Below are 27,019 nucleotides of genomic sequence, written 5' to 3' on the forward strand. Positions count from 1 at the left end.
TCTGCCTCCCTGAGGGCTGGGATTATAGGTGTGCACCACCATGCCTGGCTGTAATATTAACTTTAAAAATTCAGTGCTTCATTAAGCAATAGAAAGTTATGATTAACTTTTTAGATTTTTGGACTTCAACATTCCTTTGCTATTCAAGTCGAAATGCAGACATCCTCGCATTGTTACCATGGGTTTCAAAAGAATGATCTACATTTCTAAAAGCTATTTATATGTAAGGACTGCAGAACGCACAAGCAAGCTGGAGCCTTTCCATGTCATTGTCTCGGGGACCCGCGCAGCCCAGCTAGTGTAAGCGGAAGGGCGCTCCGGGCAGGCTCCAGGCTCCACGCTCCACGCTGAAGAACGAGAAGTCAGACTGTGCATACATTAACTTGACTCATAGAAACCAAAGGGTCACCATCTTCGGAGACTGAACAAGGGCCAATGAGCTAAAACAGCCGCAATGGTGTGGATACTGCTAAAACAGGGCTTCTCAGCGTGTCAGAAGGAGGCTGGAGAGATGGTTCAGCAGTTAAGAGCATCTACTTACGTGGCCCAGCACCTATATGCCAGCTCATAGGAACTCCAGCTCCAGAGGGGTTCAATGTTCTCCTCTAGCCTCCTTGGGTAACACACACACACACACACACACACACACACACACACACACACACACACACACACACACACACACACATACATACACACACACACACACACACACACAAACATACACACAAGTAAAAATAAAACCTTCTAAGGACACAGGCTGCTCATTAGTTTGGGATGCTTCTTGGGGACGCCTTGAAGATGTCCTTCTTACCTGAAGCCCACCCCTTTCTGCCGGGGCCTCAAAACTTCCTCTGCATCTCAATAATTCTCAAACCCCGCTGCATTCTTCTGCCTTTCCCTCATCACCTAAAGCCTGCGTGCGGCTCAGTCTGCAATGAGGAACTGCACTTGTTCCCTGCAAGATTACTTGAGGTGAGGCTTTTTGTTGTTGTTGTTGTTTTTCGAGACAAGGTTTCTCAGTGTAGCCTTGGCTGCCCTGGACTCGCCTTGTAGACCAAACTGGCCTTGAACTCACAGCGATCTGCCTGCCTCTGCCTCCCGAGTGCTGGGATTAAAGGCGTGCGCCACCACGCCCAGCTTGTTGTTGTTTTTCGAGACAAGGTTTCTCGGTGTAGCCTTGGCTGCCCTGGACTCGCCTTGTAGACCAAACTGGCCTTGAACTCACAGCGATCCACTTGCCTCTGCCTCCCGAGTGCTGGGATTAAAGGCGTGCACCACCACCGCCAGGCTGAGGTGGGGCTTCTTTTACTACCTTTCTGAAATGCAGACAGACTTGGAGCCGTGCCTGCTACTATAACACACAATAAAAATATAATTTAATAACCATGCAAACAATAATTTACACATTCATATGTGTGTATACATATCGAAGTCTTATAGGGCAAATATCTGTGCTGACTTCCTGTTTCCTAAGGAAACCACCAAAGACCTATTAAAACTTTCTTAGATAAAGTACAGGAGGAACTTTCTTTCTTTAACGTGTTCTAGCAAGTGGGCAATACTCAAAGTGCTTTCAATATTTCAGAGTCTATACTATTCAGTTGTGTGACACTAAATGCAAAAGCTGTTATTGAAAATCTGTAGAAGTAAGATGCTTCAAAATAAGTTATATTTAATACATTCAGTATGGGGTCACTGTGGTTTTCTATTCTATTTAGTCTCTAGTGTTCAGGTTTCTCTTCAGATCATATGAAACGCCTGCATTTTCATAATTTTTGTTTCTGTATATTCTCCATTAAGAGGAGGTATTGGGGGTGGTTGGGATCCCAAGTAACTCTCTTCTGTCCCTGTCATGTGAGCTATTTGCTTTTACTTAGCAGAGGTAGTCGAATGGGTACCTCCTTGCTTCCATGGACTTTGAAAGCCATTTCTGCGGAAAGAACTCACAACACCACTCTTAGCTAGGACCTCAAGTATGGGTCAGTGTTTAAGCAAAAGAAAGCATTTATTATACCAAAGAACATGAACTTCAAGACTCTTGCTATACAGATTCTGCACACCATACCCTCTTAATATATTTGTGATAAAAAGCTATTGCTTTAAAAATGTTAACTTCCATATCCAGAAATACTAACTGGCTCAGTGGCAAAGAGGTCATCTGGAGTTTTTTGTGTTTTTTGTTTATTTGTTTTGGTTTTTCAAGACACGATTTCTCTGTGTGTATCCCTGGCTGTCCTGGACTCACTTTGTAGACCAGGCTGGCCTTGAACTCACAGCGATCCACCTGCCTCCCTTTCCTGAGTGCTGGGATTAAAGGCATGTGCCACCACGCCTGTGTTTTTAAAAAGAACCAATACAATTGAAAATTTCCCGTTACACAGCCTTCGTAAAAATTAACGAAAATCTAAGGGTAAGAAATGTTAAACGAACAACTTAAAGAAACTGCATCATATTTTCCTGGATGATATGTGTTGATTTTGTACTTCCAGTTACTTAGAATAAACATTTATTAGCTTTCAATTTTATTTATTGCTTGGTCTAATTTACTGAATAAAATGCTCAGTCCCAATGTATCCAAAAAGATAAAACTACTTTGAGGGTGTTTGCGTAAGAGTGTAGACTTGATGAAAAATACACTAGGATTCATGCCGGGCGTGGTGGTGCACACCTGTAATCCCAGCACTCAGCACTGGGGAGACAGAGGCAGGCGGATCTTCGTGACTTCGAGGCCAGCCTCGTCTACAAATCGAGTCCAGAACAGCCAAAGCTACACAGAGAAACCCTGTTTCGGAAAAACAAACAAAAACCACCCACTACGATCCAGTTGTGTGGATGAAGTTAAACATGTTTCCCGGTTACCAGTCATCCCCAGAATTTGTTCACAGCCACAGGCATCCACACAGTACTCGAGGTCCTAGGGCTGCCCACAAGAAGCTGGCAGCTCAGTGTAAGCTATGGCTTTTAAGGTTTCTTAAAAACATAACGTGGTCGAACAAAAACAAAATCCAAAGCAATTGAAAAACCTGGAGTAACTGCCCCAGTTAGCGACTCCTTGGCAACTCAGATCCAACCAAACGACTCTGGTGGACGATTAGAAAGAAACGTGCAACGTTCTCAATAAAATCTATAAAGCCGGTAAATTATGTTTGGCTCTGAGATCGGCAGTTACTAGCACCTTCCTTTTCCACTTTTTAATATTCTATACAGTTCTGCACCTGCGGCGTTTCCACTCATTAGTTGCTCTACACAAGGTCCCGGGTGGCTCTCGGGTTATCCTTCTTTTAAGGCAGTAGTAGTACATCAGAATGCCAAGCCTCTTTCTTGGTAGAGGTCGCGCCCTCGCTCCTTGGAAGACGGGAGGAGCATCATGCACTTAAATTTGATTATTTAATTGCGAGGATGATAATAGACCCGGTCTGATGGGATGTGCCAGGTGGGCACCCCGGGGTGTGTGTATGGTGGGATCCGTCCTTCGTGCACCACCAGAATGAGCGCCCTCCCTGGGCCTGCCCAGCGTCCGCGCGCCCCAGACCTCGTCCGCCCGCCAAGCACCTAGAGGATGCCCCCGCAAGGCCCCCGCCCCTCCAGTGTCCACGCACCTGCGGCCCCGCCCCCGGCCACGAACCTTCAGGTCCACGCACCTGCCCAGCCTTCCCTCCCGCCCCCCAAGCGCAATCATCAAGGTGCAGCCGCTCTCCTCCTCGGCCACCCGGGTATCTAAAGGGGTCCGTCTCCCGCATCCAGCCAAATGGCTGAGCCTCCCTGGCCCGCTGCGCAGGCCACCCATTGGACCCTGCCCCCCGCCGCCGCCACCACCATTGGCTGATTTTCGGAGTCTCGCCACTCGATTGGCTCGTGTTGCCGCCGCTCCACTCAAGAAGCCTCAGGTCCCGCCTCCACGGCGATCAGGGTAGTGTGCGCCGTGGGTGCTGGGGGCTCGAGAACCGAGCGGAGCTGGTTGAGCCTCCAAAGTCCTAAAACGCGCGGCCGTGGGTTCGGGGTTTATTGATTGAATTCCGCTGGCGCAGGATCCTCTGCAGGGAGAGAGAGAGAGCGCGCGAGAGATGGATATGGACAAACGGATTTATTTAGAGCTGCGGAACAGGACGCCCTCTGATGTGAGCATTTGCCAAAAATATCTCTATCTGTGCATTCTCCTACTTTGTGTTATGTGTCCCTGTGTGTTTGGGGGGAAGGCACTTTTTTATGGAGAGGAGCTCCGGGGAGGTGTGGGGTTTGGGGTCTGACTGCAAATGAATTGCAAGGTTGGAAGGGGGGGGGGTGTTGCAATGCCATCGGAACATGTTCCGGCCGCCGCCGCTCCTGCCCTTGGTGTGGACTGACTACCTGTGCGTGTGCTCCCGCGTGTGCGGGTATGGGTGCGAGGGTGTGCGTGCGAGTGTGCACCGAACGGGGGACCGGCGGGGCGCACGCGTTCGGGTCGGAGGGAACACGGCGATCTCACCCTGGTCCGAGCTCTCTCTCAGCTTCCACGACTCGCGTCTGAATGGAAAAGATGATCGAGGGGAGGAGAAGATGGGTTGCCTCCTGGATTAAACAACAAAAAAGGGGTGTTATATTTTAGAAGCGTACCCCTCTTCCCTCCCCCTCCCGCGCCTGCCCCCTCCCTTTGCAGTCTCTTTCGGTCGGTCGGTCGGTCGCACACAATAAGTTTTGGGCTTCGCGAGTCCAGCTTAGTTTCAGATCAATGTGGCCCGAGGCCCCCCGGGAGAGCGCGTGGGGATCCGGCTGCTGCGGAGTTGGGAGATGGCTCGAGTTTAAAGCGCGTCTTCGTTTCTCTGCGGGGATGAGGCGAGAGGTGGGGAGCCATATTTGTAACTTTGTCGTGTTCGTGAACGCGCCCTTTCTCTCCCTCCCTCCCTTTCTCTGCTTGCCTTCCTTCTTTCTCTCACTCTTTCCACCCCACCTTTGGGCCAGATGCTGTCTTTTCTCCCTTCTTCCTCGCGGAAAAGAGGAGGGGGGTTACTTACAAGGAGGGGGAGGGATTGTGGAGTGTGCAAATGCTCAGATAATCCTCGCGTCTCCCCAACTAGGAGCGATCGCTAGTGTAAGTTGCCCGGAGGCTGCGTCCCGGTGAGCCCCTGGCCCCCAACTCCCTTCCTCAGATGAGAGCCTTGGCACCCTGACGCCCCATCAGCATTAGCCACCCCACCTCCCAGTCCCTGCTTCACCTGGGGTGGGTTCCCAGGCAGCCATTCGGCGCCTGATTAATAAATGGGCACAGGAAACTTTATCAGGACCCAAGCTGCCCAGAGGTAGTGGCGCTGCGTGGACCGGTCGGGTCTACATTCCTGCGGGCACGGCTGGCACGCAGCTCTGGGATGGGCAGTTCGTCTGGACGTCGCCGTTATGGATTGGGCAGCGGCGGGAGTATGGCAGGAGGAAACTTAAATCGGTGGGAACACGGAGGCTGGGCGCAAGCCCATTGCAAGGGGAAGTGAGGGTGGGTGGGTGACTCGAACGCTACTGTTTATTTTTGTCTCCTCGCTTTCACACAATCTTGTTGTCTGTGAGTTGGCCCATCCCGGAGACCCTAGATTCTGGGGTGTAAACCCTGGCCGACTTCCCCTATAGGCCGGGTCTTGGAGAGCAGGCTCTCGCGGGCCGGAAGATTCCGGAGTCGAGGCTGTGTGTCCGGGGTTCGGACCGAGTTTGGGGCTCGCGCAGCACGTTGTGCTGACCTGACGCCCCTCCAGCCACTTGGCCTCTCGAATCCTGACAAAGGCGGGCCTCGTTTCCTCTTTTCCCCTGGTTCCTCCCTCCAAACCTGAGTAAGACTTTTGAAAACAAGCTCTTTTTTGCCGTCCGCCCATCCTCACGCAGCTGTGCACTAGAGACGTGCTACACAGCCTTATGGCGCGCAGGGCGGGGAGGAGGGGGCTCCGCCAACAGCAGGACTTGCTGCGGGGCTCCCCGGCTCGGCCGGTGGCGTCCGGACCCAGCTCGGGTGCGGGATCCCCAGGGTGGAGGGGGGCTGGGTGTGGTGCTGGGGGAGGGGGCCAAACGCGACTTCCCTCGTACTTTCCGGAAGACCCCTGTACGTAATCGGGGGGCTTCAGGGTCGTGGCGAGTAGGTGCGCAGCAGCACGGTGCCAGACCAAGCGATCCACAGTACTAGCCAACCCGGAGCAAAAGGGAAAGCGGGTCGAACCGGCTCTTTAAACTTCCCCGAGTGTGTGCGCTGGGGGAAGGGCGGGCGCTCTGGGCTGGGCGCGATTTCTCACGCTTCGCCCCCTCGCCGCGAGTCCGCGGCCCACTCGCCGTCCTCGGGGCTTCTGGCGGGGTGGGGCGCGCGGGTGGCGGGGGAGGGGGCACTTGCTGCTCTTGGGGGAGGGGAGGGCAGAAAGCTCTCGAAAGAGGGACAAAAGGGGTGGGGGAGGAGGAACTGGCTTTTTGTTGTTGTTTTGCTGGTTTTTTTTTTTTTCAAATAAACATTTTTGGAAAAACAGATCGTTCCGGGGAACCTCCCTCCCCAGAGTCCCCCTCCACCACGCACCCACCTCCTGCAACCTCTCTCCCTAGTCGCATCTTGAGGACTGGTGGCCGCGACGACGCCGAACTAGGACGAGCAGCCATGTTTCCTGGGGCGCCGGCGGCCCGCCCCTCCCCCACGGCGGCCGCGGACTCGGCTCGGCGGGGACCAAGGCGCCCAGCATTGGGGACACAAGCTCGCACAGGCGCAGCAGAAGCCCAGAGGCACGGGCCTGGGGATCCGGTCTGGAGAGGGCGCGGCGGGCCGGGGGCCCTCGAGCTGCTGGGATCTGCGGGCCCTTATCTGCTCTCGCCATTTGCACTGCTAGGCTAGTGGGAGACCCCCAGGGTTCTCTGGCATACTCAGGGTGCTGGGACGGCTGTCTCCGCCTCTGTGCCGGTGGTTCGCCAGCGGGCGCCGAGCTGCCATTTTGTCACCATGGCTGTTGTCGCGCTTGGGGGGGGGGGCGCAAGAGGCTTGCGCTATCGCCCCGACGGTTGCCCTCTAGCGAGGTGGCTGCTAGGGGAGCTGGCACCAGAGACACCCCCATCCCACTTTCGTATTCGGCTTTCTGGGGACTCCCACCCTGTGCCCAGGATCCAAGGATCCCGAAGCTGTCGCAGCCCTGAGAAGGTGATGGTCCTCATAATGACCCTCCACCCCCCACCGCGCGCCCTCTGTTTCGTGTTCCCTCTGCACTCCGCACGTAGTGAAAGGTGGCCTTGAAAGCGAAGAGATCGCTGTGGTGTTGGCGCCTTCGGCGGAAATGAGAGGGTGGTGTTTGGGGGGTGGGGGTGAAACTGGAGGGCGGGAGGGGTTCAGGCTCGCCAGTCTGGTGTCCCTCACTGAAGCCGGGGGCGTCGGCCTCCTACCGAGAAGGGACGAGTTGTCAGGATGCGCTGGGGAAACGCCCTCGGGGGCTGGGCTGTCTAGAACCGTTGGTAGAGTTTAAGGTGGGTGTCCGCAGTACCCTGCAGGCTGGGGGAGCTCTCTCACTTTTTATCCCCCCCCCCCGACTTTTTTTTCTCTTCGTTTTTGTTTTGGTGGGGAAGGTAGCTAACTACTGTATCTCACTACGTAGTAAACGCTACCCTAAACCGAAAGAGAAATAGGACTTTCTTTAAAAGTCTTTTTTTGTGTTGACTTCACACTCGGGCAATTCGTTCGCAATGCTGGCCCCCGTTGTGGGACTCAAAGCGTTTGGTAGGCACCTCGCGGGCTGTAGGCTGGTGCCTGCATGCAGAGACTTATTTCCAATGAAGTGTCCGGCAAAGGCTGCTGTCAGAACCAGCGTCTACTTTGACCTCTGGAATGCACTGCATTTTCTTTTCCTTCTTCCAGGCTGACTTACTGCCTAATTGGGTTCAAGTGAGTGGTGTGGTATTTGCTCCAATTTATGCAAGCCAAGCAGGGATTCGGGCTTAGAGAAGTGAGACCTTGGTGTGGGGTGATTATCTGAGTCTTGTGACAGGCAGCAGCTGCTGCTTGTTTTGAATCTGAAGAAGGTTCCATGGTGAGGCTAGGTTCTGAAGCCACACAGACCTGGGTTTGAGTTCATCAGCTACAAGGAGGTAGGAACCTGCCAACCTATGATGTGGTGTAGGTGACCTTAGTTTTCCAAAGCTTTGTACATGTGTCCTGCAAGATGGGGACAGTTCTGCTCTATCAATAAGTAACAAAACTGGTTTGAGTTGGCCCTTTTGTGGGTGCTTGATACAGATGCTGGGGAGTGGGTGAGGGCTAACTTAGGGCCTTTTGGAGGTTTAAGATAACAACTCCCAATAATAATAGCAGATGCTTACATAGCCTCTTACTGTGTCTGGCATGTTGCTAAGTGGATTACAGACCTCAGTTAATTTATCCTCACAAGGGCACTATGTTAAGTACTGTTGTTATTCTTACATTAAATGTAACAGAATTGAGACAGGGCTCCAGGTCATCACCCGCCAGTGCAGAACCGGGATCCTAACTCAGCCTCAACGCTGAAGTGCTATTATTTGTATTTTTGTAAAGCACCATGGGGAAGGACTTTTTCCTCCTCCAAGCCTTGGAGTGATGCCACCTTATTTGTAAGAGGGTGGAGTTTGGGTCTGTTGGTGTTGACATTGATACAAAGCATAGTTTCTTATTGAAATGTCAGATGGAGCGGACATGCAGAGTGGGTAGGTGTTTTAAGGGGCACCTCACCCTGGTTCCAAATATAAATATACGTTGTTTTAGGGTGAAGTGAGTCTGGCTTCTTAGATGTTGGGGCACATTTTGAGGTAATGATAAGACAAACAGGAGCCATTCTTAGCCAGTGGTTATTTGGGGTCTTATATATAAAATACATTTCCTGTTTTTATTAGTCTTTTCTACAGACAGAAAAACATTCTGGACAGAGTAGGCAGGCCCTTAGTGTTGGAAGGTAGTGTGCTAATAATGCTGCCTAGAGCCTGTCACCTAACTCTACCTGCAGTTCCTTAAGGATAGGTAAAGCAGGTGAGACAACCTCCCCGTTGTAAGGATGGCACTCGGCTCAGAGTCAATCTCCCAGCAGATTATGTGGGCAGAATGCAGGTTGTGTAGTTCTGTAGTTGACAAAGGCCCAAACATGACCTATATTATCAGATCATCTGGGGAGCCAGTGAAATGCAGATTCCTGGGCTCCACCCCCTGGATGTGGGTTTTCCACCAGGTCACCAAACTGCTGCTAAGTGGCTTGTCTTTTTGCTGCTTGAGTTGAAAACAATCTGTCTGTATAAACACTGAGAAATTTGTGAATCGGGACACTTAACTGTGAATCCTCCTTCCTGCAAATTGTCACTTTAACAAACTTGTGTTACCAAAACTTAAAAAAAAAAAAATGTACTTATTTTGAACTTGATCAATAAAAGAATTACATGGATATGTGTATTCTTTTGTTATAACGGCTCCTGTGTTGTGTTCTCAATTTTGCTTCTTGGTGACGTTTACTACCTGAAAAGTTGGTTCGTCTTTGTATAGCAGGCTGGAGAGGTCCCTGAGGGGCTGTGCTTTGCAAGTCCTACATTTGGTGATGTACTGTGAATTTTCCAGGACCTTCTGTGTATACCTAGTTTGATCCTCACAGAAATGGGCAGTTCACTAGCCTCTTTAGGAAGTTTTCATTTTTGCCTCCCTCTGGAGCAGCCCTCTCTGTCTCAGAGTTAGAGGGGGCGGAACTTTAAGTCGATTCAGTTCCAGACTTTGAGGCCTAGGCAAAGCTCCTGTGTACCTAGAGACTAGCTTTAGGGTCAGCACAGGTCACCGAAGACCCCAGGTCACCCTGGCACCTCAGTCTCAGGCCTGCTGCTCTCCCTTGGGGCATGTATCCTGGGAAGATAACCCACAGTAAAGCAGAAATGGCTTTGGCTTCAAAACCCATGTCTACTTGTAGCTTCTTAATGTCTGAACTGCTGAGTGGGCGGAATGTCCAGTTACTGACAGTGGTTTCAGACCCTGTCCCCTCCCTTGGCTGGGGCCACATTAGTTTAGCAGCCTCTCAAGGTGACTCACTTGGGACTTGTGCAGTTAGCCATCCTTCTTACTTGCAGCACAGAGGGAAAAGTACCCGACTTTAGTACTAAGTCACCACCCTGAAGAGCTGGGGACTGTTTGCATCAGCTGTCTGCTAGGCTCACCCCTCCTCCTCTGCCTGAGCCCAGAGCATTGCTGCTGAGGTGCTGTGATTGGGGTCTGATCGAATGAACTTGGTCCGGCATTCTGGCCTGAATTCTGACTTGGAAGAAGAGCAAGCTCCTTGCCTTTGGTGTCTGGAAAGGCCTTTCCCTTGGAGACACATCCCCTTTTGGGCTATGTCTCCTGGGACCTACTTGCCATCAGTGCCCAGCACCTGCTTCCTACTGACAGGTAAAGGAAACATCAACCTGATCTGAGTTTTTTTTGTTTTTGTTTTTGTTTTTAAAGAGTTTACTTATTTCACGTATGAGGGCTCTAACCTGCACTCCAGAAGAGAGCATAGATGGTTTGTGAGCCACCATGTTGTTGCTGGGAATTGAACTCAGGACCTTTGGAAGAACAGTGTTCCTATCTGATGAACCATCTCTCCAGCCCCTGACCTGAGGTTTATATTACATTAGAATTATAGAACAACGTGTTTGAGTTAGACAACGTCTGCTAGCTGGCACTGGTGCACACCTTTAATCCCAGCACTTGGGGAAGGCAGAAGCAAACAGGTAGGTCTCTGTGAGTTCAAGGCCAGCCTGGTCTAAGACAGCCAGGACTATTACACATAGACACCCTGTCTTGAAAAACAAAAAAAGAAAATTGCGTGTAAGGTGGGGAGAAGGGTTTCTGATTGGAACAGAGGTAGGTAGTTATTCAGAACGTCACAGTTAATAAAATTCGTTGAAGCTGGATGAACAAAGCACCCATGGTCTTCACCCACTTTCCCAGACACTGAAACAGCCTCCTTGTATCTATGGTGTATCTATGGGACCAGTCGTCCACATGATGCTAGTGTCTTTGTTCTGTGCATCAAGCCTTGTCCTTTGCTGTACTGCACCGCACCTGGGAGGGGAGGGGTGGTGGGGGTGGTGGGGCCCTTGGAACTGATTTTGTTTTGTTCTGTGTTGAGCAAACCCCCATGCCCATTCTACTATTTACTGAACTGTGGCTCCGGGCAGCAGGTCTAAAAGATGACCCCACTCTACTAATTACTTACTCTGGAGTGGATTGCAATCCCTGCCTTTCTCTCAAAGTTATTTGCATTTTGAGAGTCCGGCTTTAGTGAGGAAATTATTGAGCCCCGTTAGAGACGTGGGTGCTTTCCTCAGCCTTGTCATTAACTTGAGCTGGACAAGGTGCTCAGCCTGTCTGTCTCCTCACCATCTAAAATGGGATGTGTGGGGGAAGGTTAAGGTTGGGGATGTAACTCAGTTCCTAGAGTCCTCCGCTGGAAGAAACAGAGGCCCGGGTTCTGCTTTTCCGTGCAGCATAAACTGGATGTAATGCTAGCACTCAGTGCAATCCCGGCACTTCAGGGATGGAGGCAGGAGAATCAAGCTGAAGGGCATCCTCAACCACATATCAATTTCAAGGTTAGCCTATGTTACGTGTGACCCTGTCCAAATCAATGACCTGGGGGTGCTGAGTTAATTAGCCCAGTGGTGTTCAGACTTTTTGAACCTACATGGTTCACACTGTTGCCCAGCACGTACATACATATACGCATACAGACATATTTTTAAAGTATCTGATTAATTTAAAAGAAAATATGCTAGCTTCGACTCGTAAATTGATTTCACTCTAGTACTGTTTGGGAAATATTAAAGGTTGGATATTAAGGTTCCTTCAACTGTTTTAATGGTGGTTTGGGGAGAGAGCTCGCCTTTTAGAGCCTTGTATAAGCTCACTTTTCCCAGTGTCATGGCAGCTCAGAGCTGGGCACCTGGTCTCCAGCTGCTCCGGTTACTCTGATGTATCCCAGACAACCTCATGGTAAAAGTAGCCATTAGTTTAAGTGCCTATCCTAAATGGGTCCGCCAGAGTTATTGGCTATGCCAGTGTTCTTTGCTGCCCTGTCCCCTGCACTGAAGGGCACCCACATTTTTCTTTCACTGAGTCAGAAAGTTATAGAGAGGGGGTGCCTGGTGTATGCCTGTCTCCCACTTCCAGCACTTGGGCGAATCCCTTCACCTCGTTGTGTGTACTGGAGTCTTGAACGTGAGGCTGTCATACCAACAGTCTCAGGTACCGGAAGCGCCACTGACGCTGTGCTAAAGTGTGGAAGTTGGCAGTCACTTTTTGTTCCTTTTTGTGTTTTCTTTCTTTCTTTCTTTCTTTCTTTCTTTCTTTCTTTCTTTCTTTCTTTCTTTCTTTCTTTCTTTTTCTCCAAGACAGGGTTTCTCTGTGTAGCTTTGGCTGTCCTGGACTCACTTTGTAGACCAGGCTGGCCTTGAACTCACAGTGATCCACCTGCCTCTGCCTCCCGAGTGCTGGGATTAAAGGCATGCGCCACCATGCCCAGCCTGGCAGTCACTTTCAAAATGAGGCTACAGAGATGGCTCAGTGGTAAGACACTTGCCACACCGCTTTGACCTGAGTGCAAATCCTCAAAACCCACATAAAAGCTGGAGGTGTGGAGTGTGACACACGACATCTGTAATCCAGGGCTCCAGACAGACAATAGACTGTCTCAAACAAGGTGTACGTACACACACACGAGAGAGAGAGAGAGAGAGAGAGAGAGAGAGAGAGAGAGAGAGAGAGAGAGAGAGAGAGAGAGAGAGAGAGAGAGAGAGACTGAGACTTCACATTGAAGTAAGTCCTTACTTGTTTCTGTAGGAAAAGAGGTTAGAATCTGGAGATGCCAATTTGCCAGAGGCATCAGTTCAGTGGCCGCTGCAGACCCCAGGACCCCACTCACTGTAGGTGCAGGAGCAGCTGCAGCATTGCAGAGCAGCTCAGCCCTCAGCCCTGCACCGCCTCCCCACCGTGGATTCTGTAGAGGTTGATGTGCGTCCACAGCCCTCTCCAGCGGCTCCTTTTCTCACTGCACATCCACTGCTTCAGGCATCCACTTGGATTGCTTCCTGGTCCTTCACCCTCTCCTCGCCTGAGACAGTTTCCACAAGAAACGTCGCCGGTCTCCTGGTTTCCTAAGAAGTTCTCTTTCCCTTCCCTGCAGTTCCGCCTTCCTTGCGCACACTGTGTGCGCATGCGTACCCGCTTCAGTGTCTATGCATGTGTGCCATGCTCCTCGAAGGAGAATTTCGGAGAGTTGCTTCCCTCCTTTCACCATGTGGGTCCTGGGAATTAAACAGGCAGGGTTGGCAGCAGGCACCTTTATTTACCCGCTGAGCCATCTCTCCCGACTCCTCTGGTTCTCTCTCTATGGATTCTTTCCGAGTTGAGGGTACTTCTCCCTGGTCTTAGGGCACAGGACCTGGTCCGGGGCAGCAATCCAGAGGCCAAGACAGGAGGATCACAAAGTCAGCGTGGGCTATACAATCGAGTTCTTGTCTCAAACAAAACACCAGACCTCTTGATTGAGCTGGGTCCCTTGCTGCTGTCTCCTGTCTTTTAGATTACAGTAACTCCATTGACCATTCCTGCCTCCTCTCCAAGTAGCTTTCCTGGATATACCACTGGGGATCCCTCAGCCTTCGGCTCAGTTGAATGTAGGACCCTCTCCTCACTTGAGAAGAGGCACCTTCTCCCCACCGCCCTGCCCTGCCCTTCGTTTGAATCCAAACCACTCCTGCCACAGTTTGCAATTTATTCTCTCCTCCCCTTCCTTCCTGGGAAGGTCTAGGCCGGATTCTTTTGTTGTAAAACTTTCATAGGATTTTCCCTTGTAATTGCTCATTCCTGCCCTTGTTAGTTAGCAAACAACCCCCCCCCCCCAACCCCTGCCCGGAAACTTAAGGTACCTGGGTTTCCTTCATCCTGGGGTGTCTCCAGTGCTCAGCACTGCACCCACACTCAGCAAGCATTCTCCTAGTATTGACAGAATGAAGGACTCCTGGGGCATGCGCCCTCCCTCTCTTCCCCCCTTCCCCCCTCTTCTCTCTCTCTCTCTCTCTCTCTCTCTCTCTCTCTCTCTCTCTCTCTCTCTCTCTCTCTCATAGACCAGGCTGGCATCGAACTCAAATCAATTCTGAGCGCTAGGGTTAAAGGCATGTGCCACCAAGCCCATCCTTTTTTCTAATTATGGATTGTTTACATATATGTATGCATTAAGTATCTCAAAGGACATAGTGAAGGAGACATTTAAAAAATATCCAAAGTTAGCCAGGCATGGTGTTAGCCAGAACTCGGTAGGCAGAGGCAGGCAGATTGCTATGAGATAGCGGATTGCTATGAGATAGGGGATTGCTATCTATATCTATGTAAAATCCTTGTGCCTAGTGAAATATTCTAGATAGTTCAGTTAAGAAGTCAATGTTGGGGTTGGAGAGATGGCTCAGTGGCTAAGAGAACCATCTGTTCTTCCAAAAGACCTGGGTTCAATTCCCAGCACCCACAAAGCAGCTCACAACTGTTTATAACTCCAGTTACAGACAGGGGATCTGATATCCTCACACCAACTTACCCAAAATAAGAGTAAATAAATTATTTAAAAAGTGTTAAAAAAAATATTTTTTTTCCTTCCTTCTTTGCTTCTTTCTTTCTTAAGCTAGGTTTCACTATGTCGTCTTGAGTGGCTTGGAACTCCCTATGTAGACTAGGCCAGCTTTGAACTCAGAGAACTGCCTGCTTTGCTCTCTAAGTGCTGGGATTAAAGGTTTGTACCACCATACCTGGCTTGCTTGCTTGCTTTTTAATTTATTATAAAAGTCCATGGTGTAAAAGAAGTGCCCTTACCATGCCAAACACTGTCCTTGTGCTGATCTTCCCATCCCTGGTATGGGGGATAGGGTGGGGGACAGTCACAGTCCCCATTAGTATGACAGCTTACTTGGTTATGTTTACAGATCCAGAAAAATCCACCCTGCTTCTCTCTCTCTTATTTTTTTTTTAAGATTTATTTATTATGTATACAATGCTCTGCTTGTATGTACACCTGCAGGCCAGAAGAGGGCATCAGATCACAAAGTATATGGTTGTGAGCCATCATGTGGTTGCCGGGAATTGAACTCAGGACCTCTGGAAGAGCAGGCAGTGCTCCTAACCTCTGAGCCATCTCTCCAGCCCCACTCTGCTTCTCTTGAGGGTCCCAAAGAGACATGTCCTGGGTTCTCCCTGCAGAGAGGCTGGGAAGCCAGGAGTAGGCTTAGTGAGAGGATCCCGTTCTTGCATACTTGGAGCCAATGGGTACCTAGGTAATTTTTTTTCCCCTCTTGCTGAGAAGGCCACTAGGGAAGGATCTACAATAGGCTGGAAGATCAGCAATGTGAGGGAAGGAAGAGGTTCAAGTGTGTGTGTGTGTGTGTGTGTGTGTGTGTGTGTGTACATGTGTGTGTGTGTGTGTACACGTGCCAGTATTGCTGTGTAAGGCTTCAGCAGAGTCCTGAAACAACTGCAAGTAGTCACAGGGCCCAGGCCTGGATTTCTTCAGCTGCCTCCTGCAAAAGACCTGAGAACTGTGGGGGGAGCAAGCAGGCTGGCAAAGGTGGGGGGCAAGGATGTATTACAGTAGATTTTGAGGGGAAGCGATTCAGTCAGTCACCACCTTCCCTTGACCTCCCAGGAGACCAACATTACCATGACTGAAGGAAAATAAGAGAGGACCCCGCTGGCCTTGGAATAAGGCTGGGTTATTCTCCTAAGCCATTTGCACAGCAAACTTAGTTAATTGCGTTCTGTTCTTGAGTCCTGCGTGGCTTGAGTCTGGAGGTGTGGGGAGGACTAGGGTGATGCCTGGGTCTTGCGGTGGAGCTTGTGTGATAGACGGAGGAAAGAATGTGGTTAGTGCCTCAGAGTGCAGCCCTGGCTGGGCATCAGAACCACCAGGGAAGCATCTGAGAGCGACTTCCCAGGCCCTTCCCCCAACTGCTGGATCTGTCTTTGGGTGTATTTTTAAAGCTCTAGGGGGGGACTTGAAGGCACAGTTGGGCGTAGCCACATTGAGGCAGGGTGCAGATCTTCTCAGTGGATAGAAAGAAACATGCTAAATGGAAGTAAAAGAGGGCAATAGAATTAAAGAGTGGTCCAGCTTTAACGTGCTGGGCCGCGAGGACCCATTTCCTGGCCTACGTCTCTCCCTCTCCCCCTCCACGCATTCATGCTAACTTTAAACATGCTGTCGGTCTGCCCATCACATTTGTGTCTAAATACCTGTGTCCCATGCGGCTGCTGCTACTAGAGTGTGACCAAGAGTGGACCTGGGGCCTGGGGGAGATGGCTTAATTGGTGAAGTGCCTGCCATGTGAGCACGAGGACCCCAGGTCTCCCGTATAATGCCATGGTAGGGCATGTCTATAATACCAGGACTAGGGGTTTGACAGAAACAAGAGGATTCCTGATTGGCTGGTCAGCTTAGCCCAATCAGTGAGCTCCATGTTCCCTGAGAGACCCTGCTTCAGAAAACTAGGTAGAGAGGCCATTGAGGACGGTACCAGATGTGGAACCACACAGCGTGTGCGCGCACGCACACACGCACGCGCGCAGCCTTTGGTAGGAAAGCGGGGCCACTGGGCCAGGCAATCAAATAGGTAGCAGTGTCTTCAGGATATTAGCTGGTCCCCTCTGGGCCTCAGTCACCATCTCTGTAAAGTGGCAGCTAACAACCTCGTTTTTTTCTAGCCTCTATCTCCAGGATGGCGGGAGAATAGTTTGCACCAAGTGTGTTAGACCGAGCTGAAAAGCTAGAGTCTCCCCCAAAAAGTGAAGGGACTGTTTGAATGGGGAGCCGGCCAAAGCTAAGGGAGGCTGTGCAGGTTGTCTGCTAAATGGCAGGGGGAGCTCTCCTCTTCAGCAAGGACCACCCACCCTCAGCTTCAGAAGCGGATGGGAGATTTGAGAACAGGACAGAGGCACTGGCTTCTGTTGAAGTGGGACTGTAGGGACACAGGCAGCTTCAGGGATGCTCTGCCTGGGACTCCCTGGGTAAGACTCTGCCTGGCTGGCCTTTTCTACAGCAGCTGTCCTTCGGCGGGGTGGCAGCCCTTCTGCTTCTCCACAAGAGCTTTGGACTGGTCATCCTTTCTCTCCTTTATCTTCCAAACAACTCCCCAGAGGCCCCTTGCTCAGGAAGTCCTCCTGGACCCAGCGGGGGTGGTGGGGGACCCTCCGCATCTGCCCAGGTGGCATCCGGGATGTGAGGCCATGATCTGTCTCCCCAGTGGATTTCCATAGTACCTCATGGGGGTGTGCACTGGTGGCTCTCCCAGTTCGTCTGGTCAGTGTTTCTTTGTACACTTGCCAAGCAAGGATCATAGCGAGGGTCTGCAGCAGCTGGGACAGGAAGGTTCCCTGGTGGGAACCCTTGTGGGTTCGCCTTGTGGGAAGGCGCCGCATCCACATGCAGGATTGGGAGCTGGCTTTCCTCTACTGTGTGTCTCCCCACGCCTTGAGGATGGACATTGACAGGGGTAGTGGGGCTGTCAGTGAGTGTGCTAGCCTCCCCCTCTGGCTGTCAGAAGCTGCGGAAGCTTCTGCAGAGGCTGGCCTCGAGCCATCGCAAGCAGCTCCGCTTCTCTGAGCATCATCTAGCTTGTGGCTCTGTGGCAGACATGCTCGCATACGTTTTGGGTGAAGGCTGGTATATCTGTTCTTCCGGGGGGCTTGGAGTGAGTCTGGGGCAGTTTCTGGAGCAACACCCTGGGTTGCTGTTTGGGGTGTGGTGACAGGGACCCAACTGGAACGCAGGCCACAAGGGTTCTGTTTTCAGGGCACACGTTTGTTCTCTGGGAGCATTAGTGGACAATCTACTCCAGCGGCCTGTGTGGTCATTGTCAGGAATGGCACAGGAGAAGTTCATGTGTGCCCCTGAGCTTGCCCAGTGGCTGTAGACCCTGGGCAGGTCAGTCTTGGTCTGGAGGGAGTGCCCACTACACCGGAACACAGACCTGTATTTACTGACTGTGTTAACGCCATGATGTCCCAGTGCTGAGCAGCCCCTGACCAGCTGGTATCTGATGTTAACCAGTTTTATGCTGCTTACCTGGCATTTCCCAGCTGGCAAAGGCAGCTGAGGCTGGAATCCCATCTCCCTACTGACCCTCAGCCTTGGCTGCTTCCATTTTTTTTTTTTTTTTTTTTTTTTTTCTTTTTCTTCACACAGACATTGAATGTCTGCTGTCTACGGTTATGTTTCAGGCTTTCTTGATATGATAGTTAAGCAGTCACATCCTCTGTCCTGCCCACACAGCCAGCCTCCATTGATGGAGAGTTGGTTAGTAAACCACAGCAAAGCCACCACTAAGTGCCTTGAAAACAAAGCTGTGGTCCAGGAAGGCTTCTTGGAGGAGGAGTGGACAGCGTAGTAAACTCTGCTGGATTTGTAGTTTAAAATCCAGTTAGTTGATCACAAGTGTCCTTACTGAGGGTCCCAGGAGAATAAGATTGACAGGCCTGTAACACCAGAGCTGGGGCAAGCAGGTATGGCAAAATTATGGCATGGATGGACTACTGAGAGTTCCAGGCCAGCTTGGGCAACTTAGTAATACTCTTTGTGTTAATTAAAAGGTTAAAAAAAAAAGAGAGAGAGATGTAGCTCAGTGGGAGAGTGCTTACCTAGCATGCACAGAGCCCTGGGTTCAGGTCACCATACTGCTGGGGACCAGGTTTGGTGTGTCATTCCATCCCCTTGGGAGGTTGAAGCAGGAGACAGGGGAGGAGACAAGGGGCGGGACGGACAAACATGGATGGGGTGATCTAAATGAACCGATACAAATGTGGGAAACTACCTTATGGCTAAGCCAGTACTCTGCTGGCCCGAGCCGTAGGCAGGGCCTTGCCATCTCAGAATGTCTTGTTATGTCTTGTTATTCTCTTAAGGCTCATGCCTTGAATGAGCTGAACTTTGAAATGGATTTGGGTGTGTTGGAAGGTCAGCACTATGACACCTCTCTCTCTCTCTCTCTCTCTCTCTCTCTCTCTATATATATATATATATATATATATATATATATATTTATTATGTATACAGTGCTCTGTCTGCATGTACACCTGCATGCCAGGAGAGAGCATTAGATCACATTATAGATGATTGTGAGCCACCATGTGGTTGCCGGGAATTGAACTCAGAACCTCTGGAAGAGCAAGAGCAGTCGGCGCTCTTAACCTCTGAGCCATCTCTCCAGCCCCCAACCCCCGCCTCTCTCTCTCTCTCTCTCTTTCTTTTTTTTTTTTTTTTTTTGAGACAGGGACATTTTTTGTTTGTTTGTTTGTTTGTTTTCTGTATAGCCCTGGTTGTCCTGGAACTCACTCTGTACACAGTCAGCTTCGAACTCCCAGAACTCCAGTGCTGGGATTAAAGGTGTGTACTCTGGTCTTTCTGAGGTGACAGTGGGTCTGGAAGACACCCGTGAATGCTCTCATCCTGCCTAGACCTTTTCTGCCTTTGCACCAATTGGTGGAGGTGCCTTGGAGTGGGCTGGCCAGAACTCTCCACTGCTGTTAAACTGCGTCGTGTTGTTGCAGGGTTCCTAATGCCTCTTGTACTGGTATTTGTGGGGAGAGAACTTGACCAGTTTTTCCCAAGGCCCAGGGTGAACCACCTTGGGCCACTGGATTTTACCCAGAAAGAGAGTTTGAACGTCACTGTGGCTCCAACAAGGCTCCCTGGTGTTAGTGGTGTTTCATGATACTATGCTGCTGTCCTCTGAACTTCTAAAAGAAAGCGCTAGGCTTGGGACTTGGTACCATAGAGTGAGGAAAAGTAAGTCTTTTTCAAAACTGTGTTTTGTTTGCTTGTTACTGCTTGTGCCTGTGTGCCCTGTGCGGGATACCTTCTTAAACTATAGAAGTGTTACAAAGTAGTTAAGATTATTCCCAGTGGGTAGGGGTGGGGGGGTGAGGGGGCAGGGAGGAAGGCTATAAGGGTTGAGCACCATCCTGGGTCCTGGCTACTGAGCAACTAAACTGTCCTGGGTACACAGCCAGGTCAACTTCAGAGCTGTGCTCACAACCTTAGAACCTTAGCTTCGACCTGCACCTTCCAACCACCCAGACGATAACCTCTAGTCTCTCTGCCTGTCTGTGTGCCCCTCCCCCCCCCCCCCCACCGCCCCACCTTTGCCTTACTGTGAGCCTGGGTTCTCCTAGAGCTCTCTCTCAATCCCCCTCCCAGGCTCCCGAGTGCTGAGATTGCAGGCATGCCTCAGGCTGTGCCAGGGCCTTTGGGGAAGGTCCTTTCCCTTGGAGGTTCTGACATACTTTATACTGCAAGGTTTATGGCCGCAGATGAGAGAAACGTACTCAGATTTTGACCTAGGTCTGGGAAGTAGGGGAAGATGCATTGTTTTCCAATGAAAGTAGGCTAATGAAAACAGAGCCTCTGCAGACAGGAGCAGGGCTTGGCTGCCCCTTCAGCAAGAGTGGAGTAGCACCCCTGTGAACGGGTGTGGCAACAGTGTAAGCGTGTCCCTACCCTGTTGCGCTAAGCCCTTTCCTCTCCTGGGATAAGAGGAGGCTTACTTGACCCTTCCTGGAGTGCCTAGTGTAAGTTTTGGGTAGTGCTTGTTGCTAGGTACTTGGTAAGCACTACCTTTTGGATCTATGAGCACATCCTAAGGTTGGCCCACTTGTTTTTGAGATAGGAAGGCTGGCTCAAAAAGGTCAGATTGGCAGACTGCGCCTTCCTTTTTGAGTTGTAATGGCCTCTTTTTGCGTGCCCCTCCCAGACTAGACAGTCTTGGGTCAGGAAGCAAGGACACCATTCCACTGTAGCCCCATCTCCTGTTGAGTGAGTTCTAGACATTTGTGGGGTGGATTGAGGTTACATAACCTATCCAGAAAGGTGATGAGGACCTTAGATTTGTAGGACTCTCTGGACTGTGACCCTATAATCAGGATAGGATCTGACGTAAGCACTTGTCACTGAGCCAGGTGGACACAAAGTGACATGTGCTGGCTTATTTATGTTCCATGGTTATTTGCTACAGCGAGAGGCTGGAAGCCACCTAAAATATCAACGAAGGAAGGGCCTATGGAAGAACAGTGGCCCTCCACATGACGGGACCCCATTTGGCTACAAAGAAGCCTTGGTGTGGTGGTCTAGGGCATTAGCTCAGCAGTAGAGCTGTTGCCTGGCATGCATGAGGCCCCAGGTTCAATCCCCAGGGCTGCCAGGGAGGCTGTAGTTTTTTTTTTTTTTTTTTTTTTTTTTTGTTACTGAGATAGGGGCATACTGTGTAGCTCAGGCTGGTCTCATGATTCCCTGCTTTGGGCTCCCAAATGCTCAGGTGACAGGAATGCACCATCATGCCTGGGCAAGGCAGATTACGAACTGTATGGGAAAAGGCAAGGTAAAGACAAAAAGACAAAGCAACAACAACAACAACAACAACAAATCCCACAATAGCATAGGTTAGTTTCGGTGTAAAGGCAAGAAAAATCAGATTCCAAAATTCTAAACACACCGTGGATGGAGATAGGTAGGTGGTGTAGTTATGGGGACCAGCCAAGAGGATGGTAATGGGAGGGTTTGCTGGATTCTCTTATGGTCTGATTCTGAAAGCAGGAGGCTGACTCTGGTACTAGTTAAGCGTCATCGTCATAACACTTGGAAAACAAGCAACAGCAAAAGGCTGATTTGGGGAGCATTCACTCTAGTGTAGATCACAGCTGCTTAATCTGAACGCAAGCAGTCTGACTTCTCTGGAAGGTTGGGTAGGGCTAAGGTGGCCCCACAGCAAGGAGCCTCCTCCAGTGGGTCAGCCTTGGTCTCCATCCCTGGAGTTTATCCCCCACTGCACTGCCATGGTGTAACTCAGTTGGTTCTTTTCCCAGCTGAGAAGTGAAGGATTCAGTACACTTTTCTAGAGCATCCTAGATGCCGTATAGTTGGAGAGTCAAATCCCAGGATGTTGTCCTAGGTTCTATTTTTAATGCCTTTCTGATCAGCAAAGATTTACTGAGGGCTAGTCAGTCGCAAGGCAGAGTAGGGGACTTGGGCATACAGCACCTCGTTTCTGTTCTCTGGATGCAGCATCGTGCTTGGTAAGGAACGTGCTTGTGGCATATACTGTGGCAATGCCAAGCACAGCACAGCCTCCCTTCGCCTTCCTACCCAGCATCTGGCCTGCCTGGAACCATGGGTTCCTCTGTGGGGACAGCTCTCCTTCCCATTCTAGTAGTAAACGCACTGAATTGGTGAAGTCTTGATCAAAGCTACCATTCTGGGCTTGGATTGTAGCTCAGTTTGTAGAGTTTGCCTCGGGTTCACCTCCAGCTGAGTTCCTGGTCCTTGGATGCTGGAGGCAAGAGGATCAGAAGTTGAAAGTCTTCAATTGCAATAGAGGGGTTATGACCACCTGGGCTACATGGGACCTTATCTCAAAAACAACAAACAAAATGTGTCTTGGTTTTTTGTTTGTTTGTTTTTAGATTTATTCATTTATTTATGCCTGCACTCCAGAAGAGGGTACCAGATCTCATTACGGGTGGCTGTGAGCCAAATGTGGTCGCTGGGAATTGAACTCAGGACCTTTAGGAAGAGCAGCCAGTGCTCTTAACCTCCGAGCTGTCTCTCCAGCCCATGTCTCAGTTCTTAAGTGGAAAAGCCTAGAGCCAAACCAGACTGGTCACACATCTCATGTGTCCCTATGCTGATAATTAAAGCATCATCCTATAGCTTGTCTCTCGTTGTGTAGCGCAGGCCAACTTCTACCAGAAAACACGGCTATTTGCAGCCTCCGTAAAGTCCTTTGCTCATGTACCATGGAGCAGCTGTGAAGGTCAGAGGACAACTTGTCTGAGCCCGTTCCTTCCTTGACCATGTCGGGACCAGGGATTGAACTCAGTTCATCAGGTCCACAGAAGCTCCTTTTACCCACTGAGCTAGCCAGCTGTCCAACCCTCCCTCTACAAATTCCTACAGCCTCTCAGCTGCAGAGTGTGGCCAAGCATGCTTCCACTTAGAGTCCTGGCCATGGCTATTCCGTTCGTTGTAAGCCCTGCCTGATCAGAAACTCTGTGGGGCTCCAGGCAGCCTTGGATAACCTTCTTTGGCCACACTTTCAATACTGTCCCTTGTCACTATTGCTTTTCCTTTTTTTTTTTTCCTTTGAGCATCAGTTGTATACAACCACTGGCTTAGTATCTGGCTCTCCCACTAGAAGTCAAGCAGGCAGGAGGGCAGGCATCACAATGTTTTTATGCCTTACTGCCTAGCTTGGTAACTTTCCTCCAGAGTGTGTGTGTGTGGAGGGGGGGGGGGGGGCAAAGCAGCATTTTTAGAAGTGGAAAGGTCCAAGACATATGCTTAGCAGGGCTTCATTAGACATTACTCATCCATTTAATGGGTGTTTAGCACAGTCTGTGCACAAAGCTCTTTGCAGATGGTTGCTTAGCATCCTTTGGTTATCATGGGCCTCCCACATTCTTGCCTAGATTGTCCATCACCCCAGTTCTCAGATCTGGTTGCCTTCCTTCCACCCAGTCTGCCCTTGAGGTTCTGGAATGTAAGATTTGGTCTTGTAGGTGCACCTGGGGTTTGGGACACTGCCACCAAGAAGCCTTGTTTTTTTGTTTTTGTTTTAATTTTATGGACAGTTGTGTACTCAAACGTGTGTCATAGAATGTAGGTAGGAGGTCAGACGACAATTTGCAGGACTTGGTTCTCTCCACACATATGTTTCAAAAATCAGACTCAGGTCATCAAGGCTTGGTGACAAGCATTTCAGCCATTGAGCGCCCCCCCCCCCATCCGCATTCCCCAATCCTTGGTACTTGAACATAAGGCCTGTTAGTACATGCTAGGCAAGCACTCTACCAGTGAGCCACACTCCCACCCATGCCAATTCCTGCTTATTTCTCTCAGCACAGCTTGAGTAGCTTATGTGTAAGTGCTGCTGTGACTGGGACATCCTTCAGGAACCAGTCTCCCTCACCTTACCTCCTATTTCCAGCCGACTAGCCCCTCCCTGACTCTCAGAGTCTTAAAGAACATTTTGGGTTCTTTATTTTGTTTACGATTACCTTTAATCCCAGCACTCGGGAGACAGAGTCAGCCTGGGCTATAGAGCAAGTTCCCGGACAGCGGGAACTACACCAAGAAATCTCCCCTTGTGAAGAAACAAAATAAGACATAACAAAACTAAAGCAGCTGTGGCCCTGTGAACAGCAGTTAACTCAATCTGTATCCTATTTTTAAAATAATTAAGTATAGCTCAGATTCCACTAGCAAGACCAGGGCAAGAGAATGGAACTCCGGAAGCTAAGCCCAATCAGGCAATGCAGGTTTGGCTTAGTTTCCCCTTCCTCCCCGCCCCCACCTCCTCCTCCTTTTCCCTCTCCCCCTTCTTCCCCCTCCCCTATTTTTTGCTTTCCCCTTCCTCTTTCTCCAGCAGTGTTTTACCCTAAGTATTTGATTTGTCACTTGGGTAAATTGAGTGCATCTTGTTAGGTTAAGGGAGAAAGAGCTGATTAACTCAGTTCTTATGGGTAACCCGTGGCTAAAGTGGTGGGGTTCTTCCACATGGTTGTTTTCAATCTCTGCCCAAATCATCCGTTTACTATTAGAGCCTGGGAGCCCCGGCTTTAGCACCAGGGCCTGCTCAGCTCCTGGGACTGAGGAGGTTGCTGTCGGGTCTGGTTTCTTTCTCTGAGGCTTCTTGTCTTGTGCATTTCTGTGCCTTCTGGGTAAGGCTCGGTAGAGAGGAGGCCCAGCTTGGGTCTGGGTCTCCCTGGACCGGACTGTCTTTGCAGCCACACGTTGGTTTCCAATTCATTAGGCAGCTGAGGATAGACTTGGCCTCTCAATTCTCCTGCATCTGCCCTCTGGGAGCTGGGACTACAGGCATTTCATCTAGCATGGTTTACTCGGTGCTGGGAAGCCAACCCAGGGCTTTTATGCACGCTAACCAAGCGCTCTACCAGCTGAGCTGTATCTCCATCCCTGAAGCATGTGTTTGTTTGGTTTGGTTTTACAAAGCCAACTGGAAATGGGGTAGATCTTCACACCAAGGCTCCAATGTCCTGGCCTGTGAGTCTGAATGGCTTTGTGCCTTTTGAGATGGGTCGTGGCAGGGGCTGGGGTGGGCGGAATCCTTGAATGGCCAGTGCATGGGCCTTTGAGTAAAGAAACTGGGGGAGTGATCTCCCATGGAGTGTGCTTTCCTTAGCAGCCAGCCCTGAGTCCACTAGAGGTCACAGCATCACTGGGTTTAAACCTCCCATTTGATGACAGAAACTAGTCGCGCGTCTCCCTCAGCTGGTGTAGTTGGATCTGCCCAACAGTGGTTCTAGTGGGATGTGTTGCCTCAGAAGTCAGGGAAGGGAGTTAGCATCTAGAAGCATCTAAAACGATTGCTTCACTCAACCCCTCTGTGCAGGGCACATGGAGAGGCGGATGCTGAGTCTTTAGACCTGTGGAGCAGCTCTCAGGGGCTCTTGGGGGACAGGGAAAGGTTAAGAGAGGAGGTAGAATTCCTGTGACACCCAATGTCATATGGTGTCACCATTTTTGGCCGTAGAGGAGTGGGGCTGGCAGTGAGATGAGGCATAGACAGCTGCCTCAGAAAGAGGTGTGGGGTTGGGGGCCTGGGAACCCTGCTCTGGGTTTGCACTTGAGCTCCATGGCCGTCAGTCAAAGGCTTTGGCGAAGAATAATAAGCCACACGTGCAACATTGTAGGGTCGGCTCACTTTGCCTCAAGCCAGCCTCTCTGAATCTGGCTTTTCCATTGCACAGGGACAGGGCTGTGGCTCTTTTAATAAGAGCCTCCATAGGTTTCCCTCAGGAATCAGGGTGTTGGCGAGTGGAGTGTTCCACCTTGTGGGTGGAGGCACTTCCTGCTCCTCCCCCTTAACCACAAGGGCCTTGGGTGCCACTGGGGGCTCTCTGAGATGACTGACCAGCTCGCCACATTTGGAAAGCCAACACCCTGGGCCCCTGGGTGCGTAGAGAGGGATGGGAGACCAGTTTCTCCGTTTTAGTCACTGCCTTGAGTAATGAACAGCCTTGTACCTTTGTATGCTGAAGTCTGAGCTCCACACCTCTGAGGTCCCCCTGTATCTCCTTTAGGGAGGCCTGCCTGAGGGGACGCAGAGGGGCTATAAGGCGTTTGAGGTTCTTGGACATAGTATTGGGACCAGAAGGACCTCATCTTTTTTGTTTGTTTTTTGTTTTTTCAAGACAGGGTTTCTCTGTGTAGCCTTGGCTGTCCTGGACTCGCTTTGTAGACCAGGCTGGCCTCGAACTCACAGCGATCCACCTGCCTCTGCCTCCCGAGAGACCTCATCTTTTTATTGCAGCCCCACTGCCCAGTGTGTAGTCAGAAGCCCCGAGTGGGGCAGCAACTTCTACCAGGGCACACAGCAAATTCAGAGACAACAGGACAGTAGCCAAGTCCCGAGACTGCCTGGTAGCGCCTGTTGCATATTCTGAGAGTGCTTCTTGACTCGCCTATTTCTGGATGCCTGGAGTAGTGTTCTGTCTCTTCCTGGATTCCAGACAGGAAGGTAACAACTGTTAAAAGAGAGCGGAGCATCACCTCCGGCCTCCTGTGCACCTCCTCACCCCATCTCTCTTTCATCACTGTACCCTCAGCCACAGCCAGTTAGACCCCACAGCGGCTCTCTAGGCTGTTTCCCGCCTCTCTGGTAACTTTCTGTTACCTGAAAGTCGGGCAGGCCTAGGGTAGAGCCGGGCAACCAGGGAAGGAAGGCTTGGTGCAGGAGGAAGGTTGAGATGGAGAGGTAGGACAGGAACAGATGGGGCTGGAGAATTGGCTCAGCTGTTCAGAGTGCTTTCCGCTCTTGTAGAAGACCTGGGTTCGATTCCCAGAATCCACATGTGGGTCATGGGCGTTTGTAAGACGAGTTTTAGAATATCCAATGATCTCTTCTGGCCCCTGCAGGCACGCGGCACACACACGCACATTTTTTAATCTTTAAAAAAACAAATTAAAAACCCAAAGATAAAGGGGACCGCAAAGGCGCAGCAATGGGC

The 27,019-nt window shown here is 50.6% G+C and overlaps 1 protein-coding gene and 1 pseudogene across 1 annotated transcript in view; one reads left to right on the plus strand and one right to left on the minus strand.

The window, feature by feature from the left end:
* The first annotated feature begins 3,894 nt into the window (after positions 1–3,894).
* Anp32a (acidic nuclear phosphoprotein 32 family member A) overlaps positions 3,895–27,019 on the plus strand; it is a 39,154-nt gene continuing 16,029 nt past the window's right edge. Inside the window, exon 1 of the mRNA XM_051156622.1 lies at positions 3,895–4,121. Coding sequence (XP_051012579.1) covers positions 4,068–4,121 — 54 coding nt within the window. The 5' untranslated portion in view covers positions 3,895–4,067. The remainder of the gene's footprint in view (positions 4,122–27,019) is intronic.
* Positions 4,121–7,143, minus strand: LOC127198700 (uncharacterized; annotated as a pseudogene).

This window comes from Acomys russatus, chromosome 14 (assembly GCF_903995435.1).
Source record: "Acomys russatus chromosome 14, mAcoRus1.1, whole genome shotgun sequence".
NCBI lineage: Eukaryota > Metazoa > Chordata > Mammalia > Rodentia > Muridae > Acomys > Acomys russatus.